This window comes from Parasteatoda tepidariorum, chromosome 5 (assembly GCF_982258835.1).
Source record: "Parasteatoda tepidariorum strain Cologne lab strain chromosome 5, Ptep-v5.0, whole genome shotgun sequence".
In the NCBI taxonomy this organism is placed as follows: Eukaryota; Metazoa; Arthropoda; class Arachnida; order Araneae; family Theridiidae; genus Parasteatoda; species Parasteatoda tepidariorum.
The window spans coordinates 51,600,604-51,622,048 of record NC_141759.1 but is presented as its reverse complement, the minus strand read 5'-3'; the positions used below and the strand labels follow the sequence as shown (position 1 = coordinate 51,622,048).

Here is a 21,445-nt window from a genome sequence, read left to right as displayed (position 1 = left end):
TGTTGAAAACCAATCGTGATTCTGATAGGTTTAGATTTTAATCGTGATTCTGATTAGTTTAGAAGTTAGCGTTGTTTTTAAATGAATTTTTAAATGTAATTTCAGAGATCCGTTAGTTCTACTTTGGATACTGGCTGGTAAGGTTATTTTTGCTTCTGGTACTGAAAATGAATACTGTCAATAAAATAAATCTTAAGTTTCTGTGCGATTTTAATAACAATGAAAGAAAAACAGTGACTGACTGGTGTATGAATGAAGGTTTAATTAGTAATAGATATAAATGTCCTGTTTGTTGGTTACCACGGCGTTCCGGGCAAAAAAGTATGGCGCCAAACATAAGTCGCCAATTTCGCCAAGGGGCACCCTCAAGTATATTTTTCCCGTTTTGTTTTTGTGGCAAAGTCGTACTTGACAAATTTTGCGTTTGTTAGAATATGTTGTATTTGATGATGTTGCAGTTGATCTTTGTGGATCTTCATGTTCTGATGGATTTTTCTGCCTTGCAGCTCTGTAATCGGTGGAAAGTTGTTCTGCTAATTGAAACAAGAAGTGTTTTCGTTGCATTTGTATTCCTGTCGCTTCTTTGTAAAGGATCCAAGCATTTATAGCAGCCAAATCTAAAATATTGAAAAATATTTGGAGGGGCCATCTATGAGAAATAGATTTTACTGTATATTTTCTGGCCATTTGATCCGCCATATCAACTCCAAATTTTGTTTTGTTATAAAATTTAACAGAGTCCGGTAACATTTTTTTATTACTTTTATCAATTTTCACAAATTTATGCCTGGAACTTAGAACAGCTACTCTCTTATTCGGTTTGCTTTTATATATTGTAAGGACACAATTTTGTGATTTATATAGGAGAGTGGAAAAACGAGGCATGCTATCCTTCGTTTGTTTGGCTGCTTTGTGTAGTTCTCTTTTATTTCCTCTAATAGTTCCAACCAGTGTTGTTTTTTTGGCCAATAATTTAGTCGCGAGTGACATGCTAGTGAAAAAGTTATCGGTCGTGATATTCCTTCCGCAGCTTGTATATGGCTCGACAAGTTTCAGAACAACGTGTTCACTGAGAAGCATTGACGACGGTCGTTGTTCATCTTTCCCCAAGTAAGGAAAACCATTCAAAACGTACTTGCTACTAACATCTGATGCAAGCCAGAATTTGATGCCAAATTTGTTGGGTTTATTAGGCATACACTGTATAAACTTGCACCTGGCTTTTGTCGGAAATAATTGCTCGTCAACTGTTATATTTTGCCCTGGTTGATAGCAAGATTGACTATTTTCAATGAATTTGTCCCATATTTCCGAAACCAAGGCAAATTTATTTGTTTGGAAACGTTTACTTCTTTCGGTTTTTTTTGTCAAAACGAATAAATCGTAGGATTTGCTTGAACTTATCTCTGGTCATAGTTCTTCTAAAAAATTCGGGACCCCACTTTGCTGACCATAAATAACTCAGTTTTAAATTTTTTGCCTCGTAGGCTCCGCGAGCATATAAAATCCCAATAAATGCACGGATTTCCGGTAATGTTGTTGTCCAATCGTTCCCCAAAATTCGGCGACCTTCTTCTTCTGTGCAGTTTTTTATATGTTCGATAATATAGTTATCTATTATCAACGAGAATGCACTGACAAGATTATCTGCCATAATGTTTCTTTTTGTGTAGCCTGTTGGACCTTTCCCACCCTTGAAAACACAAGTAGATGGTTACCTTCCAGGAATTCCACCTTCGTCAAATTTTAACCACACAGTACCATCGGCAGCTGTTTCGGTCTCTTGAAAGGTGTTATCAGTTTCTTCATCAGAGTCTGAACTACTTAGCACCCTACACCTTTTCCTGGACACATTGATGATACTTTCATTTTCATCGTTGGTGATCGCCTCCTCATCGCTATCTTCAACATCAGATGTCTCACTTTGAATGTAATCAGATTCATCTTCAGATGATAGTTCCCAATTTGTTGTATCTGATTCTATATCGGAACACTCTTCACCTATGTTCTTTAGCTTTTCCAATAATTCTCTTCTATTCGACATTTCTTTCATGAATTTAGAGCGCAAAAGAAATCAACTGAACAACGTGTCAGAACGACTATCACTGCATAAAGCAGGCCTATCATAAGTCGACACGTGTGCAGCTCACGGTTATTACGTTGAAGCGCGTACAAGGGGAACGAGGCGCGTGGGCAATAATCAGTCACCATTTACAACACGGGAAGTCTTCGGCCGGCGAAGATCGAACCCACGACCCCTTGGACTTGTGCCCAGTGCCCTATAAACCAGGCTATCCCGCCTTTCCCAAGTAGTCAAAATGGCTGCTTTTAGGCAATATAGGTATAACACAAATTTTTTTACCGGAAATGAGGGAGGGTGTGCCAATTAGAATGATTAACGCTTCTATATGTTGTACAAGAAGTCACAAAATTCTAAAAAGCTGTGTCATTATATACATAATTGTTTTTCAAATTGAAATTGAAAAGCAGTCAAAATGACTTCCTTAGGCAATCTAGTGTTAATAGTGTGAGGCTTTCCGGACTTTGGAATCATGTAATATATAGAAACATGCGAAACTATAAGAAACATGCAATCCATCGTCACCTTGCTTAGATGTTGTCCCTATAAGTTGTTGCAGTGACGGTGTTTTCAGACATTTTTCTTTGACTGTTTGAAAAATAGTTAAATCCTTATCTTTTTTGTCACTATGGATTTTTATAAATTGCTCGTTAAGCTTGGAATGTTTCATTGAATCACTTGTTATAGTTTTATTACATAGAAGACACATAGGTAAAACTATTTCCTGGTGAAGAAATTAAGACATACTTCAAAACGTATTCATACTTCAAACACTGTATTTTCGGCGTTTTTTCTTCGACTCATTCATACTGTTATCTTTTAAAAAAGGAACAAAAGATATAAGAAAATTTGTAAATCAACTGTTTAATTTGTAACAAACCACTGTTATTAATTATGAGCACCCACCTTTATTTATAGTTTACTTTAGGACGTAAAAACTGCTACTATTTTATTTATCTTAATTCCATAATAATAAAAACCAATCACAATTTTATTATTTTATATTAAACCTCACGCAGACCCCCTAACGTTGTTCTGGGACCCCTAAATCAGTTTTTATTTTTCACTGACCCCCTGAATGGTACCACGGACCCCTGGGGGTCCATATGGACCACTTTGGGAAACACTGATCTATGAGAATTGAGCAAGGCGATTAAACTCCGATTTCAATGTTATTCAATAAATTAGAATGATATTAGCTTTATTAAGAATTTATGCAAGGGATAATTAGAAATATAACGAACAAAGCATTTCAACTAAAAATTAAATACAAAATTTTGCTTTAAATATCTAATATAGTTACTTACCAACAAAAAAAATCTTTGTTCGTGAGGTTTCGAAGTTATGGAATTCCATTTTGCATTAGTCATTTCCACAAATTCTATGTTTCTTTGTAATCTTCTAAACTTCGAGCGTCCTGCAGTAAACTGATCGTAAAGACACGCAGTAGAACAACGATGTCAAGCATCACTGGCTGCGGTCAGTTAGCGGATGGGTGATCACTTCGATCAGTTTGCGTAGGAACTGTGGGTGCAGGGTATAGGTCTTCGTTAAACTGTTCTACCTTAAAGTTCTCGATTTCGGGTCGTTGGGCTACTAAAACAGGGGAGCCATCCCCTCTGCAGAGGATCAAAATTGTGATGTCATGTCTTCGGATCATCTGTGGCATCAGCCAGATTAACTGTAACTGTGTATCAACTGTTAAGTTTTAGTTTCAGTTTACATTTATGTTTAGTTTCAGTTTGTGTTTGTGTATCTCGCTAAGTTGTTATTAAATGTGTTTGCGAGATGCTAGATCCTGCTCATTTATTTAATATGTACTGAAATAATACATAACAACGCATGGTGGCAGCGGTAAAAGAAAAACAAATTAACGCAGTAAGTTTTGACTCTCCTTCGATATTCTGAAATTACATCATGACATCAGCTCCTGCATATCATATAACGCAGCCAGAATCATTTCCTTTTTCGATTCCCTCGGAATGGCCTAAATGGAAGCAAAGATTTCTACGTTTCCGAACTGCTTCTGGACTAATAACAAAAACAGAAGAGGAACAAGTGGATGCTCTCATATACGTCATGGGCGATAAAGCCGAGGACATATTTCTTTCGCTCAGTATATCGGAAGAGGATAAAAAGAAATTCCAAGAGGTTTTGAATAGTTTCGACACTCACTTTGTTGTTAAACGAAACATAATATTCGAACGAGCTCAGTTCAATCGGCGAATTCAAAAAGAAGGTGAGTCTGTCAATGATTTTATTACTGCTTTATATGCTCTTGCTGACAAGTGTGAATATGGTAATTTACATGACGAATTGCTTCGTGACCGTATAGTTGTTGGTATTAAAGATCAAACTTTAAGCGAAAAATTACAACTTGATTCTGAACTTACCCTGCAAACTGCAATGGACAAAGTACGTCTTTCGGAATCAGTTAAGAAACAACAATCACTACTAGTTGAAAATTCTACAGTTAATGCTATTAGTCAAAAGAAGAAATATAATAAAACAACTAATGCAGACAAAAGTAATTTTCATGATTCGAAAAGTAAATATCAAGATTTGAAGACTAATTATCAGCGAAAAAATTGCAAATGGTGCGGTAAACAGCCACATGAAAAAAGAAACTGCCCAGCAAAGGACTCAAATTGCAGAAAATGCAAGAAAAGAGGACATTGGGATAATGTTTGTTTATCTACTATTAAAAGAGTCAATGAACTTTGTGATGCTGGTTTTGTAGGACTAGTGGGAAGTACACAAAACACAGATGAGTGGGTTGTTCCTGTTAAAATACTAGGAAAATGCATCCAATTTAAAATTGATAGTGGTGCAGACTATTCTGTTATTCCAAGCAGTATTGCCTCCACAGTACTCAAACATGCAGAACTAAAAAGTGCAGATAAAGTGATTTTTGGCCCCGATAAAACACCCTTGAAGTTAATGGGAAAACTGCTTGAAAATGTTGAATATAATGGAAAAAAGTGCTTAGAAGAAATTTATGTTATAGAAGGACTCCAAACATGTTTATTAGGAAAACCTGCCATAAAATCTTTTGGACTTGGTCCCAATATCCAATCTCAGTCTGTGCTCAACATTACAAGTTTTAATCCTTTTCATGAATTTCCTTCATTATTTCAAGGACTTGGCTTACTGAAAGGAAGTTACCATGTTGAACTTAGTAGTGATGTTAAACCATACGCTCTAACTTCTCCACGTCGAATTCCAATACCGCTTCTGGAGAAAACTAAACTAGAAATACAGAGAATGCAAGAATTAAATGTTATTCAGAAGGTAGAAAAACCTACTGATTGGTGTTCTCCTGCAGTGGTAGTACGAAAAAAAGATGGAAGTGTGCGAATATGTTCAGACACTCAATAGAAGCATCAAAAGAGAATGGCACCCATTGCCAACAACAGAATACAATTTATCACTTTTGGCTGGGGCGAAAATCTTTTCGAAATTAGATGCAAACTCTGGGTTTTGGCAAATTCCTCTTGATGAAGAATCTTCATATCTCACAACATTCATTACACCCTTTGGCAGATTTCGTTTCTTACGTCTACCATTCGGAATATCATCTGCTCCAGAACATTTTCAACGTAGAATGTCACAAGCTTTAGAAGGTCTTCCTGGTATTATATGTCACATGGATGATATACTCGTCTGGGGTTCAAATCAAAAAGAGCATGATGAACGTCTAACATATACTTTAATCCGTCTGAAAGAAACAGGAATCACTCTTAATAAACAAAAATGCTGTTTCTCAGTTAAATCTATAAAATATCTTGGTCATGTCATTGATGACTCAGGAATACACCCAGATCAGGACAAAGTAAAAGCCATACAAAATTTCAGAAGCCAAACAAACAAAACTGAAATGAAACAGCTACTTGGAATGGCAAATTATTTAGCAAGATTTATTCCACGATTTTCAGATATTATGGCACCTTTGATTTCTATGTTATCCACAAAGAATAAATTTGTTTGGAACTCTCCTCAGGAAACCGCACTAAAAAAGTTAAAAGACATGTTGTTATCTGAACCTATACTTACCATCTATGACCCAAACAAACAATCAATTGTTACAGCCGATGCTTCTTCTTATGGATTAGGAGCCACACTGTGTCAGAAGCATGATTCTACAATCAAGGTGGTAGCTTATGCATCCAGAACTCTAACTCCTACTGAACAACGTTATGCTCAGATAGAAAAAGAAGCCCTTTCACTTACATGGGCATGCGAAAAATTTTCCAATTATCTAATGGGTACCAAGTTTCTTTTGGAGACAGATCATAAACCTCTTGTCCCAATACTTACTAGAAAATCTTTGGATGATTTAACACCTCGCCTACAACGTCTCAAAATGAGGCTCGTGAGATATTCTTTTGATGTTTTCCACACTCCTGGGAAAAATCTTTGCGTAGCAGATGCACTATCTAGAGCACCACATCAACAAGAAACTCCAGATCTGGAATTGGAAGAGGAAGTTGAAGCTTTTATCAATCAAGTTTTAGAATCTGTTCCGATGTCTTCAGAGAGACTTTCCCAGATAAAACTAGAACAAGAGACTGACTCAGCATGCAATATGTTGATCAATTACGCTTCTCAAGGTTGGCCGGAGAAAAACCAGATAGTACCATCCTGTTTACCCTTTTGGCCTCTAAGATATGAAATCTCCATACAGAATGGCTTGTTAATGAGAGGAAACCGAATAATCGTGCCAAATAGGCTACGACAAGAAATATTGGGCAAAATCCATGAAGGGCATATGGGAATTAATAAATGTCGAGCTTTAGCGAATTCAGCAGTATACTGGCCTGGCACCAGTAAACAAATAGAGGAATTAGTTCGGGACTGTCCTTCATGTATACAGGAAGCTAAAAACTGTTCTGAACCTTTGAAACCAACTAGTTTTCCTCAGAGACCATGGGAAATTGTAGCTATGGACTTATTTAAACTCCATGCAGAATGGTATTTATTAGTTACAGATTTTTACTCACGTTATCCAGAAGTGGCAAAACTGGATAGTTTAACATCAAAAGAAGTAATTTTACACTGCAAATCAATTTTTGCCAGACATGGAATTCCAAATGTTGTAAGATCAGATAATGGACCACAGTTTGAAGTTACTAGAACAGCAGAGTTTCAAAACTTTGCAAAAGTATACGGTTTTAAGCACATTACTTCAAGTCCAAGATATCCTCAAAGCAACGGTTTTGTTGAAGCAGCAGTGAAGATAATTAAATTAAGATTCAAAAAGTCTAAAGATCCTTACTTGGCTTTATTGAGTTATCGGACGACACCTTTAAAGAACGGCTACAGTCCTGCTGAATTGTTGATGGGGCGTCGACTACAATCAACCTTACCTTTAGCAATTTCACTACTTCAACCAAAGCTAATAGAGAAGGAGATACTGGAAGAAAAAGAAGAGAAAAGAATAGAAAGACAGAAAAAGGATTATGATCGGAGGCACAATGCTCATGAATTGAAACCAATACATCCGGGTGACAAGATATGGATAACTGATAGGAAGGCTGTTGGAACTGTGTAGAGAAAAGCTGAATCACCAAGGTCATACTTTGTTAAAGAAGGCAAACAAGTGCTTCGACGGAATAGGAAACATTTGATTCCAGGATCTAAACTACAGATTCCACCGCTAAACGATGATTTAGAGGAAGCTCTTTCAGAAAGAGATAACAGAAGGAGCTTATCAGAAATAACGGATCCAGATCCTACAGTGTTAACTCAGAAGAAGGATGTATCTTCAAAAACTGTTGTGACTCGCTCTGGAAGAATTGTGAAAGCTCCCAATAGACTAAATCTTTAAAGGGGGGAGATGTGGCATCAGCCAGATTAACTGTAACTGTGTATCAACTGTTAAGTTTTAGTTTCAGTTTACATTTATGTTTAGTTTCAGTTTGTGTTTGTGTATCTCGCTAAGTTGTTATTAAATGTGTTTGCGAGATGCTAGATCCTGCTCATTTATTTAATATGTACTGAAATAATACATAACAACGCATCATCCTCAGAGATGTTTCCCAGATTATTGCTAATGGGCCCATTGTGCAGCTCTAGTGGGATGTAAATGTTGTAAATATTAGCAAAATAAAGGTGACAGCTATTTTAAATTAGTATTTAATAAGAACTTAGAAACAAAAAGGAAAAGAACGATTAGAAAAAATAAACTCAGAATATACAAGAAATAGAAGTTGCCAGATTACGAAAGTGCAACTCTACATGATAAACAAAAATAGCGTGAGGCTCGCTGATAGCATGCTCGATTTATAACAGCCTCCTTCGAGCATGAAAACAGTCAGTAGTCAATATTGTCACTCAAAGAACTGCTCTCACACCAAGTAATGTCTTTTGAGCATGAAACTGAGGTGCTGGAAGTGCCTTCGTCAGAATGTCTGCTCGTTGCTCATCACTTCTGGCGTAGCCTAGTTCAAAATGTCCTTTAGCAAACTCATCTTGAACAAACTTGTATCTTTGATCGATGTGCTTAGTGCGAGCGTGAAACATCGGATTTTTGATGTACTTGATGGTACTTTGATTATCAATCTGGAGGATTGGTAATGAGACGTCGTTGGCTATCTCGGCAAACAGGCGCTTTAACCATATCAGATCTTTTGTCGCATCCGCTGCTGCCATAAACTCTGCTTCTGTTGTTGAATTAGATATAGCCTCCTGCAATTTACTTCTCCAAGTAATTGCACCTCCACCATAGAAAGATATCACACCTGTGCGAGATCTTCGAGTTTCAGCACAACTGTTGTTATCTGCATCACTAAACAACATAAGGTTTCTATCATCTGTACTGCTATATACAATGCCATGTGCAACGGTAGTACGAAGGTACCTGAATGTAGTCTGCACAATTTCCCAATCAGTTTCTGTGGGATTGTCCAATTTACGAGATACTAAACTTACTGCATAAGCAATGTCAGGTCGGGTTCCCATCGCTAAATAAAGTAAGCTACCTACTGCTGATCTGTATGGAATGTGACTGCTAAGAGGATTTGCCTCCTTGATCTTTATCATCCCATCAGCATTCGGAAGTTCATATTCAACTTTCAGATTTGCCTTTTTCACCGGAATGCGTGATGTTTTGGTAGCATCCCCAAAACGCTCTAGCATCTTTTTAGTGAATGCTTCTTGGTGCAAAAAGATTGAACCGTCCTTCAACTGTTCAACTTGTAGACCAAGAAAACAATTTAACGTTGTCACTCTAAGGTTAAAATGTTGCTTGAGTTCGTTCATAAAGGTGAGGAATGATGCTTCGTCTTGTACAGCAACAATACCATCATCGACGTAAATCGCCATCAGCATCTTGTGTCCCGAATCTTTACGAGTGAAGAGGCAGTGGTCAGATTTGCTTTGGGTCATACCATGCTTCTTTAGCACGTCCGTAAACCTGGTATTCCAACATCGTCCAGCTTGTTTAAGACCGTACAAAGGTCGGAGCATCTTGCATATACGTCCGCTTCCATCATCATATCCTTCGGGTTGATACATGTATATATCCTCAGTCAAATCACCATAAAGGAAAGCTGTCTCCACGTCAATTTGAAATAATTTTAATTTCTCCTTAGCTGCTGTTGCAATTAGAGCTCGAATAGTGTCGTAGCGACACACTGGACTAAAAGTCTCCCCGTAGTCGATATCTTTCGTCTGCGTATATCCTTTCGCGACTAATCGAGCCTTAAATCTTTCGATAGAGCCGTCTGGGTTAGTCTTCACTTTGTAAACCCAGCGATTTGCAAGAATCTTTCTTCCTTCAGGTGGTTCAACAAGTTTCCACGTACCGTGCTTGTTTTGCGAAGCCATCTCTTCGTCCATGACTCGTTTCCAGTTGACATGCATCGAAGACTTCATAGCTTCTTCATGTGATTGGGGTTCTGTCAAATTCAGGATGCTGCTGTAGACTTCATAGTCGTTAAATCTGGGTGGGCGGCGTATAGTTGATCGGTCACGCAATCCATGCGTCGTCATCTGTGATAGTTCATCTTCTACATTGCGAAGATTTTCACCCTCCTGCAAGTCAGTACCGTCGGAACTGCCTGAAATTTCAAACTGCATACCAGTTGATGTACTAGTACTGGCACTAGAAGTCGTTTCTGAAGACAAGGAAGTGGGACCTATCTGCTGCTCGTTGAACACCACATTGGCACTCTTGATTGTGTCATTCTTTGATGGTATGAAAACACGATAGCCATCATAATCACAATATCCAACCAAATATCCCTTAACAGCCTTGTCGTCCAGTTTACTTCTATTGGTATCCGGTACATGTACAAAAGCAGTTGATCCAAAAATTCGAAACTTGTCGATTTTCGGCTTGCGTCCGAACCATACTTCGAATGGAGATTTCCCTGTGATTTTACTTGGTCCAGTTCGATTAAGAATGTAGACAGCCGTCGATGCTGCTTCTGCCCATAAAAACTGCGGTAGGCCTGTATCTTTGAGCATAGTACGAACTGAGTCCATTATTGTGCGGTTTTCTCTCTCAACTGCACCATTTTGTTCTGGCGAGTACGGCATAGTGATTCTTAACTTGATGCCTTCATCATCAGTCAGTTTAGCCATCTTAGCATTTTCGAACTCACGACCGCCGTCTGTAACCAGTTCTTTCACATTTATGCCGTCTTTATTAGCCCGAGCAAGAAACGATTTAATCTTATCTACAGCTTCATCTTTATGTCTCAGAAATTCCACAATTCGAAATTTGGAATAATCATCTTTGATCACTAGCATGTACTTCTTTCCTCCTCTTGATAAAACTGGCGATTCGAGTAAATCTGCATGTATGATCTCACCTGACTCCTTCGTTTTAAATCGTTTTGATTTGAAAGTCCGTCGGCACTGTTTACCATACCTGCAAGGTTCACAAAAGAGTTCATCATCGATGAAGTCTACACCATTTTGGCGCAAGTACTGTTTCACATATTGTACTCCCTGATGTCCGAATCTTCTGTGCCAAACTGATAATGGCAACTTTGTCGTTGTCACCATTGTTGTATCTTGGTAAGGTGTTGTTACGTCATCATCGACTAGGTAAGCTGAAGCAGCAGAACCTCCTTCTGGCTTGACCGGTTTTGCACGTAATTCAAAAAGTCCGCTTGATGAACATGGAGCTTCTAAAAGTATATTTTCCGGGTTTTCTTTACGAAAGAAACGACAAACCATGTCATCCGAATCTCCGAAGTTTGAGATTCCTCGTTTCATCGCCTTTGAAGCTGATAGTAAATTTTTGCTGATATCTGGTGCATACAATACATCACTGAGCTCAATAGACTTTTGCAGGGTTCCAACAGTTGCGCACATGTCAATTTCTCCGCAGCCATACGCTGGTATTGTCTGTTTGTTACCAACTACGATTTCTACTGGCTTGTCAAAATGACGATACGTCTTGAAATATTCGGCTGAATTTGTGATGTGTGCTGTAGCTCCATCGTCTTTGAGCCACACATTTCGGCTACTGTCATTTTGGCAAATAAATGCACTACAATGAGTAGTAAGAAAAGTTTCGGTTTTATTACCTGGCATCTTTGGCTTGTCTGGAAAATCAGGACAAAATTTTCCCATGTGCCCTGGCTTATTGCACCGAAAACAGTTGCCACGAAAGCTTTTCACACCATCATTGGCCTTACTAAGTTTCATACCTGTAGCTGTTGGAGGTTGAGATTTTCTCGCCATCTGGGACCTTGTCCCCTTCCTCCATTTCTTCTCTCCGTTGGCACTGTGCCTTGCACCGCTTGTTACAAAAGCTGTTGTAGCATCTTCTTTCATGCATACACTTTGCCTTTGAAGGCGCATCTTTATTTGTTCCATCAGTCTCTCGGATGACTTTTCGGCTTTTGGTATCGAGTCCCACTGTGACTTGAACTCCCTGTATTCGTCATCCGGAAGAATCGATAATATGCGCGGCATAAGCAGATTTTGAGGCAACTTTCCTTCGCCGCTCGCCTCCTGTTCCCGTTGCAACTCGACCCATAACGTACGCAAACGTGCGAGAGACTTCATTACGTCTTCATCCTTTTCTATTTTGAAAGTGAAAAATTGTTGAAGGAGAGTATCCAATTTTACACTCGACACTTTGTCGAAGTTGTTCAGCAACTCCTTCCATATTTCCTGTGCAGAGTTACCATGCATGCGAATTAAATTTAAAATATCCGCCGATACATTTGATCGAATAATTATTGCGGCTTTTGCATTCGTCTTTGTGTAGGATACGAGCGCTTTGTTGTATTCGTTGACCGCTTCGGCACTGGCGTCTTTCACAGGTACCGACGGTTCTACAACTGAGCCATCCAGAATTCCAACACAATCATTTAAGACGAATAAAGAGTTGATTTCTAATTTCCAGTCAGTCCAGTTGGACGAACCTTCCAACTTCGTGCACTGTATAAAGTTCTTTCCATCCATCGCCAAACTGTTAATCCACAAAAATGAGCAATCACTTCGCCACTAACGTTAATGAAAAACGAAGTACTACTCACGATTTGGCATACAAAAGTTCATACACGTCGTCAAGAACAACTATCCACGCAGTAAAACGTTGCTAATAGCCCATAACCTGTTGTAAATATTAGCAAAATAAAGGTGACAGCTATTTTAAATTAGTATTTAATAAGAACTTAGAAACAAAAAGGAAAAGAACGATTAGAAAAAATAAACTCAGAATATACAAGAAATAGAAGTTGCCAGATTACGAAAGTGCAACTCTACATGATAAACAAAAATAGCGTGAGGCTCGCTGATAGCATGCTCGATTTATAACAGTAAATAAAGTACCTACCTATCTAAACTTCGAGCATTGCTTCTAAGGGTAATGTTGGACAAAATTCCTATTTTATTTATTGTAGTTAATTCACGTTGCACTAGAGCTGCACGATGGGCTATTGGCAACTGTCTGGGAAACACCCCTGAGGATGATCCGAAGACATGCCATCACAATTTTTGATCCTCTACAGAGCCCGACGACCTGCACGCGAAGTCGAGCATTTTACGGTAGAACAGTTTAAAGAGGACCAATACCGCACACCTTAGGTCCCTACGCAGACTGATCCAAGTGGTCACCCATCCACACACTGACAGTAGCCAGTGATACTTGACTTCAGCTGGGAACCGTGTTTTAACAATCAGTCCCCTGCGGGACCTATATTTATAAATCAAAAAAGAAGTTACTCAGGCGAAAAAACTGACATTTCAAGTTGGAAAAAACAGTTTTATAACAAAATCGCTCTATCCTTATTAGAACAAGTATAGCGGAATAAAACAGCCATACGTCACAGAAGGTGTTACCGTGAAATCCAATCAGCTCGCTCAAAATCACTCTCCACATTCTGTAGTTGTAAAGGTTGACATACAGCCCGGAAATATAAGTGGTAAGGAGCTTGCAGCGCTACCTAGTGAATGAATACTATCTGCTGAATCTTGTGCTTAACTGAAGTAAGCAACCACAGACGTTTCTTAATAATCAATCAATCAATACTGAAAACTCCTCGAATGTAAAGAAAAGTCGGCATCAAAGACTAGATATTTTTATGTAAAGACATCTAGATATTTTTATGTAAACAATTCATTATGGATTCTTCTGTTACTCCGACTGTTATTAAAAAATCTTTATTATCTCTGCAATGTGACTGGGATGAAGCTTTAAGGTATTATATTATAGTATATTAGAAGCCCTGTGGTATGATACTATTTTTTTAAAAAGTGTTCTAATCATATGTAGCAGGGCAAATGTTTACTATATTACATTACTAGTAGTTTGAGAATTGAATTTGACCTAAACATGAATGCAAACGATGCTAAGGAGCATGTAGTGCAAGAGAAAGACATGGATATTTTTATATCAAAAGAATTCGCCTTGCTGTCACGACAACTTGAAGAACAACGGAGTATTATATCGTACTGCGAAATGCTTTATATAGCGTATAAAAATAATCCATTTGAAAACAGTAGGTTATTATTTCAAGCTGCTAAAACAATGACATTTAAAAAACTGGAAGAATTCCTTGGGCAAGAGAGTGAGATAATGTGTTCGCTAAAACACGAAGAATTAGAACTCACAAGAGAAATAAACAATACACTTCTGAAATACGGTTTATTATAGTGTAAATGGATCTTATTGTGTATCTGAGAATTACTCTGTATTAATTAAATTATTATAATGGTAAGATTTCCGTATCTGAAACAGCAGAAATAATTGCTAAGACTTGGTGACATCCGATTGGTGGCCCGCAAAATAACTAAACATTACAGAAAGGACCAATTCGAGGATTATTTCCGTATCGTGATCTGTCAAGCCAACTACAATCGCCAAGGTGCCAAATAGATTTTAAACTTGCAATTTAAAAAGAGAAAACATGTAGATGTTTGTAGTTACGAGTTATACCTTTTAACTTGGTCCCTTTTTGTGATATTTTTTAAAGTTTCTTACAAGCCGCTGCCCGGAAGTTGTCAAGACTTGCCGATTATTCTGCCGCAGATCACAGTATGGAAATCTCCCCACCGATTCAAAGGGTATAGCGCATGCCATAAACCTTTACATGTTTTTTTAAGTTTAAAATCCAAGTTTGGCGATTGTAGCTGGCAAGATAGATCATAATACAGAAATATCCCCACCATAAATTTTGTTAAGTATTTACTGTTGTTTTATATGGTCCCATTTTTCACAAGACATATCTTTATATTATCTATCAAGATAGATTATCCTTTATTTAACTGTCCTGTAACAGCTTCATAGCATATATAATGCTGTTGTGGAAATCTCTTTGTATTACATGAATTATTTTAAGCATAAATAAAAAATTTTCTTAATAATAAATTGGATTTCACTTTTCTAATTTTTTTCTTCTTGTTTTGATAAAAAATTTAGTCTGTCACAGAGATAGAAAAAATTAGAAACTTCCTTCAAAATTAAAATTTTAATTAACAAACTTTATTCATGCAATTTATTGACTCTTGTAGTTTTAACCCATTTCTCACCATTTAATTCTGACTAAATTTGTTTGAGAAATAATGAGTTTTTTGAAAGTGTTCTAATTTTTATAAAATCCTATATTCATTAGTACTCCTACCAACACATATTTTTTTTCAATTTAGCAGTTTTTTGATGATATGAAACTAATTAGTGAGTTGCATTGTTTTACCTTATACTTGGCTATGTTTGTAATGAGTAATACTAAAATTTTTTCCACAATGTTAAAATGTTTTTTGCAAGCGCCGTTTGTGCATATTAGGTTAGGGAAAAAGAAATAAATTATTTTTATGTGAACTTCTAGTCTTAGTTTATCATGTTTTGAATTACAAATTTTGCTCAAATTTTCCCTGTTTCGTGCTATAATTTGTTGCCATTTTATAGGTAGCTTCACATTGCCTCTTTCATGGTGGTTTTGATCCATATTGGCAAAAAACTCTAGTATTTTATTTTCACAATCTTATCTTGATACCAATTTCTGATCATTAAAGAAGTTTTGCAAGGCAAGAGAAACAGTAATTGCTTGGTGCTAGGTTCTGACTATATGGTGGATGCATCAAAACTTCCCAACCTACTTCCCGGTGTTTCTGGCGAGGTACTATTGGTATGTGTGTCCTGGTTTTGTTTGATGGAACACAACACTTCTCCTGTTTCCAATCCTGGCTGTTTCTGATCAATCTGTAGCTGCAATTGGTCCTGTTGTTTTGATCCAAATTTAGCATCTGACCATATTGAAGCAACTCATAATAGATTCCTTTCCAGTCCCCCCAAATGCTCAGCAAAATTTTCCTGACCGTTGGACAACCATTTCAGCTGCTTCACTGCGCTTTGACAACGATCGTTTTCGGCCAGTGTTGCTGTATGTGACCCATTTCTTGTCATCATTCATTTCAGAACCATTTATGAGCATCGGTAACTGTACAGTATGTAGAGAAAAAGGATTCTTATTTTAATGGCTTGAGCGCCTAACTTTAAATATGCTGTATTATATGTGTAGATAAGCTTTTAAATTTCAAAATCAGACACAAAAATGTATTTTCTCCATATGAATGTCTTATTTCCCCCCGATGGGTTAGGAGTTTTGACCCTCAAAATATGGGGGAGGGGGCTGCAATTTGAAAAATAGTCTTGTTTGGACAGCAGAAAAAAAATTTGGATAAATTAATGTAAATTTTCTCATTTGTGTATTTCACTATTCAAATTAATAAAATTTTTTTTAGATGCAATTATAAAATTCATTCATCTGTAGATAATTTTATGTAAAATAACGATTTCATTATATTTAATAATAGTCGAAAAAAATCTATTTTAAGGTATATGAATTTTAACATTTTAAGTGAAAAAATATGAACGAAATTGGTCAAATAGTTTTCAAGTTGTTTAACTTCAAAAAGTTTTATTTATAAAATATCAATATTACTTTGCAATTTTAAATATCTATTTATATTAGTTATTTGAATAGCATCAGTTAACAGGGCATAAACTTTAAATTAAATAATTTTTTTTTAAAAATTTAAGAAAATGAAATAGCATATGGACTAGAAAATTAACTCTGGCATATAATGACATGATATTCATTTAAATGGTTGTCAATATTGAATATAATATGTTTTATATATTGGAACAGAGAGTTGTTTTATTAAGATTATTAATTATAATTTCTAGTGAGGATATCTGTAATTTTTATAGCTGTTCTAATTTCTAACGAAATTTACTAATCCGTGATGAAATTTACTGTAACTGGTCAAGTGCCTCGCTATTCATTTACATTACATGGTTGGAACTTTTTTACTTATGTGGATACTTTCATTGAATATTTAGTTTATCGACCAATTTTAGAAGTAGTGTCCTAGCCATCTTTTTTTTAAAAAAACCAAGAAAATATTGTACTTTCAAGGTTGTTATATGTCTCAAGATTCATTTAATCTTTCTCAGTAACATAATGATAATATCTGTGCTTTATAGCTTTTTGTTTATATTTAGTTTTAATGTTATCCCTATCATATATATGCATATATATATGAAAGATAAAATTACAAAGAAAACAAGAAAGGAAAAATAATAAATGTAAAAAAAATAAATTATTTTTGCAAAAAAAATTAAAAAATAGAGAAACAACTAAAAGATATAATCTTGCCATTAGCTTACACGATTGTATCCACAAAAATAGTGCTTTCTTATATTATATTGATATAGCCAAAGCAAAATGTATCAATACAGTAATGTGAGAAAAAGAAAACTGTACAAAATATAAAATTAAGTGTAAATTGAGGGTAGTGGTGTAATATGTTCCTTTTTGTATTCCATTTTCTATTTTTCTTGAATTTTTAGTGAATTTTGCTTGAGACTGTTTTGTTTTTGAATCAGTTTATCTTTTTCTGATGCTCCTCACATTATTGTATTGATATATTTTGCTTATGTTATATTAATAAAATATATTAAAAAGCACTACTTTTGCTGATATAATAATGTGATATATAATATAATATATGTTTTCATCACAAATCTAAAAAAGTGTTTTTTAAGAAATTGAATTATTTCTTGAACCACAATTTTCTGATTAAAGTATATATAATTGTTTTTAATGAATTAAGGTTCTGTTGAATTGTTAAAAAAGAAGTGTATTACTTATTTCTAGTTAATGTTCTAGGTTTAAAATTAATGTGTAATTTATTTTTATAGTATACAAAAAATTAAATTGGTTTAAAATTCGAAATTTTTTCATTTATTATGTTAAATATGGCTTATTTATCTTTTAGGGAAAAAGATGGCACTGCATGGGTATCATGTAAAGAATATGGTATGTTTATTTAAAATATTTTTTTAAATTTTTTTAAATTCATATTTCTATCCATTTAGAATTTATTGTGGGGACTTTAATACTGGTTCTATTACTGATGTACTTGGTAGTTTTATTATGACCAACTTTTCAAAAGTTTTGTTTCTTATCCCAAGCGATCAGTAAAGATAAATCAAGTCCATAATGAAGTTTATCCTAAGAAAATCAAGGACAATCAAAGGTTGATCCATAAGGTCTTGAAACGAGAGTTCTAAGCAGTTAAGAATGACACTTGTGTGTGAAAGCATTTACGCGTGTCTCAAAGCACTTAACTCAGTCCTTTTGCAATACCTTATAGTTCTAGTGTGGCCACGGATGAGATGGTCTGTCTTAATCTGTTGCAATCAGGGCTTAAAGAGCCTCCCATGCAGTAACTTCTGTATCAGTGATATACAGGAGGAACAAGCCAGGTGTCGTTGGTATCGTGTTTTGGAGAAAAGCTTTGTGAAAGTTAGAGGATTAGAGGACATCGTGGAATCACATGCACCTTCTTTGACTAGGGAATATGCAATCTCATTAGCCCTGATACTACTATGTGACGGAATCCTCTACAAATGGATTCGATGGGGTAAAAATAGGCGTTTCACTCATTTTAATAATATTAGTTCTGATCTTGTCCCTCACGCATTGCCCAACTGGCCATTTGTTGGATAGAGTTTATGCTGTTTGAAAGAATTCAAATATCATTTTTCTGAGTGTTAGTCATTATCAGGTCGAGGCAATCTTCTCAATAGTTTATTTCGAAATCCCTCACCTTTATCACGGTGCCGCATGGCAGAAGAACGTCGAAATTGTCGCTGAACGTTACACAGTTCTAGCAGAAAGAATTTCCCTTTGGAAAGTAAAAAATTTTGGTTTTCTTTTCTGCAAAAATTTTCTAAATTTTTTTCTCTAAAATTATATTTAAAAGATGCCTTTTTCGCGCATCGGAGGGGAAAGAAATGTTCTCAATTTTTCGTTTCTTATTTGAGAAGAATGAAAAATAAAGAATAGTGTAGCAAAAAAAATTTTTTCTACAGAAATGTTTGAAAGATTTTTTTGCCTGCACAATTATACTCAAGAGATACCTTTTTCATGTATCAGAGGGGAAGATTAATTATAATTTTTTTTATGTGATGATGATTTACGAAATGCGAAAAAAGAAATAATTAGTGTGTTTTTTCTCTCAAAAAATATGAGAATATAGCCTATATTAGAATTTAAAAAATATTACATATTCATTTTAAAAAAAATATGTACAATTTTATTACATCTAAATAGAATTTTCTTTGTAAATATGTTTCTGTAACTTTGAATTAATAACATGTATATTAGTTATTATTAAATGTATCTTGCAGAAAAATATTAGTGCTAGAGAGGTTTGTTGCAGAAAGCCTCAAAAAATTCTGCCACAGGGACGCAGTGTTAAGTGATTTTTATTGGTACAAGATGTCGATAAACCACTCGTAGTATTTGAAATAGAACTTTCCAATATTGGATCATTATAGATCTAAATATCAGAATATTTCCTCATACCTAATCAGATTGCGGTCTGGGGATTGCAGTGGCTAATGCAATAAATTTAAGGGACTCTCACTTTAATGAGAAATGGTATATTTTATTAATATGGGGTGTGATATAAAGTAGTGTATTATACTTATAATTTTTAGGTAGTGCCAGGAGCAAACATGGGAAATTGATATCCTCTAAGTCTTTGAACAATGAAATTACACTAGAAGCATCTGATGGATTTAAAGTTGAAAATATTTCTCTGGTAAAATGTTTTTGTTTTGTCCTTTGTAAATTTTTTAATAAAAGTTTAGTCTGTTTAAAACTGTCCATAGCTATTATTTTTTAAATGTTTCTTTAACTAGATTTCTTTTTTTAAAAGTAAATAAATTTTTTTTTTGGACAGCCAGGACTAATGCACTGAGTAATAAGATAGCTATCTGGATTAGTTCTTAAACATATATTTATCTTATTATTATTATATTGTATTTATTATATTATATATATTATGCATTTGTTATGTTATCGCATTAATATAATTTTTCATCAGAAGATTAAATTTGCTTAAAAACAATTGTAGACAAATGAATTATATATTGTGAAAAGCATAAATATTCAACCATGTAAAATATATGATTCCAAATAATTGCATCCTAATTTTTTATGTATTTAAATTGTTTTATTCCAAATAGCTCTAAATATTAAATGCGATAACATTTAACTAAGAATTTATGCTAATTTATAAACTGCATCATTTAGAGAATGAGTATCATTTTTAAAATCAATTAATGTTTTGCATATTACTAATTTTTTCACATTTTCCAGAAATCAATAGTTATATTACATGATGATCCAAATACTAAATGTGAATTCTTTGCTCCAACTAAAGCCTTTTCAAGAATACATAAAAAAAGTGTAAGCTATTTTTACATTTAAGTTTCTGCTATTTAACCAACATTCATTAGTTTTTTATTTTATTTATATATATACAGTGGAAAGTCGCGTATCCGGAATCGGCGGGACTTTCCGAAGTCCGGATAATCGATTTTTCCGTATAATAGACCCCCAAGGTAAACAGAGATTAAAATGATCTGAATCTAAGAAGCAGAAATTAAATAACATTATTTTTCGGGCAATAATGTTTTAGTATTAGAATGATATCTAATCAATCAAAAACAAAATATTTAAAAAATAATAATTATTGCTATTATAAAAATAAATATAGGAAACTAAAAAAATTTACAGTTATGAAAATATTAATTGCTCTCTCCGCCATTTTGAACTAGAACGTTTCAAGCAAGAAGGGGAAATTCCCGTCATTCATTCATTAAGGTGGGTAGGTGAAGAAGCAAAATTCATTTCCTTCTACTTGTCATTCAAGTTGAAGGGGGGGGAAGTGACAAGTTCTTATTTTCTCTCCTATCATTGGCTATCAATCAAGCATAAAGGCGTGGCATGCTGATTGGGTTCTCTTTATTTTTTCTTGTGTGACTAACGGGGATTCCCCCTCCACTTTAACGTTTGCTGTGTTTACCCTTTTTCACAGTACTTCTTTCCCTAACACTTTATCAAAAAGGTTCCAGGAAATGCCTCTTTTACTAGCCAGCTGCACAGGAAAGAAGGGGGGAGGGGACTCAATTGTGCTCTTTTGAAAACAAATCTCCCCCCCCTTTCCTGCATTCCAGGGGAGGAGCGTTACTAACGGGGTCTTGGTAGATCTTCTGTTCTCTTTTCTGTTGATTTATGGGTTTAATGCATAGATCACTAGAAGCTAAGAAAGGAAAAAACCTGTCAAAATACTTTTTTTTTTTTTTTAAGAGAGTGGGGAAGATGAAGAAATGTTTGTTTATTTTGATTGTTAAAAAGTGTCCTGGAAATTGACCCTTCCGGAAAAGGGACGTCCGGATATGGGACGTTACACTGTATATGTATTTTTTTCTTCATATTGGGTGTTTTGCACTTGAACATTTCAAAACTTTGAGGTCTAATTTGTTAAATTTATTATATACATTTTTTACAAATTTTAGGTGCATTACTTTGAGTAATCTGCTTA

General features: G+C 35.2%; 1 protein-coding gene across 3 annotated transcripts in view; it reads left to right on the top strand.

Annotated features, from left to right (window-relative positions):
- The window catches only part of LOC107454359 (proteasomal ATPase-associated factor 1), a 64,265-nt gene that overhangs the window by 22,757 nt on the left and 20,063 nt on the right, over positions 1–21,445 (top strand). For 2 of the 3 annotated variants that reach the window (XM_087163908.1, XM_087163910.1), the window contains exons 2-4: positions 17,825–17,865; positions 19,554–19,657; positions 20,218–20,307. In XM_087163908.1, the coding sequence (XP_087020034.1) occupies positions 17,825–17,865; positions 19,554–19,657; positions 20,218–20,307 (235 nt within the window). Of the gene's footprint in view, positions 1–13,486; positions 13,744–17,824; positions 17,866–19,553; positions 19,658–20,217; positions 20,308–21,445 lie in introns of those variants that run through there. The other variant, XM_087163909.1, reaches the window with a different exon arrangement.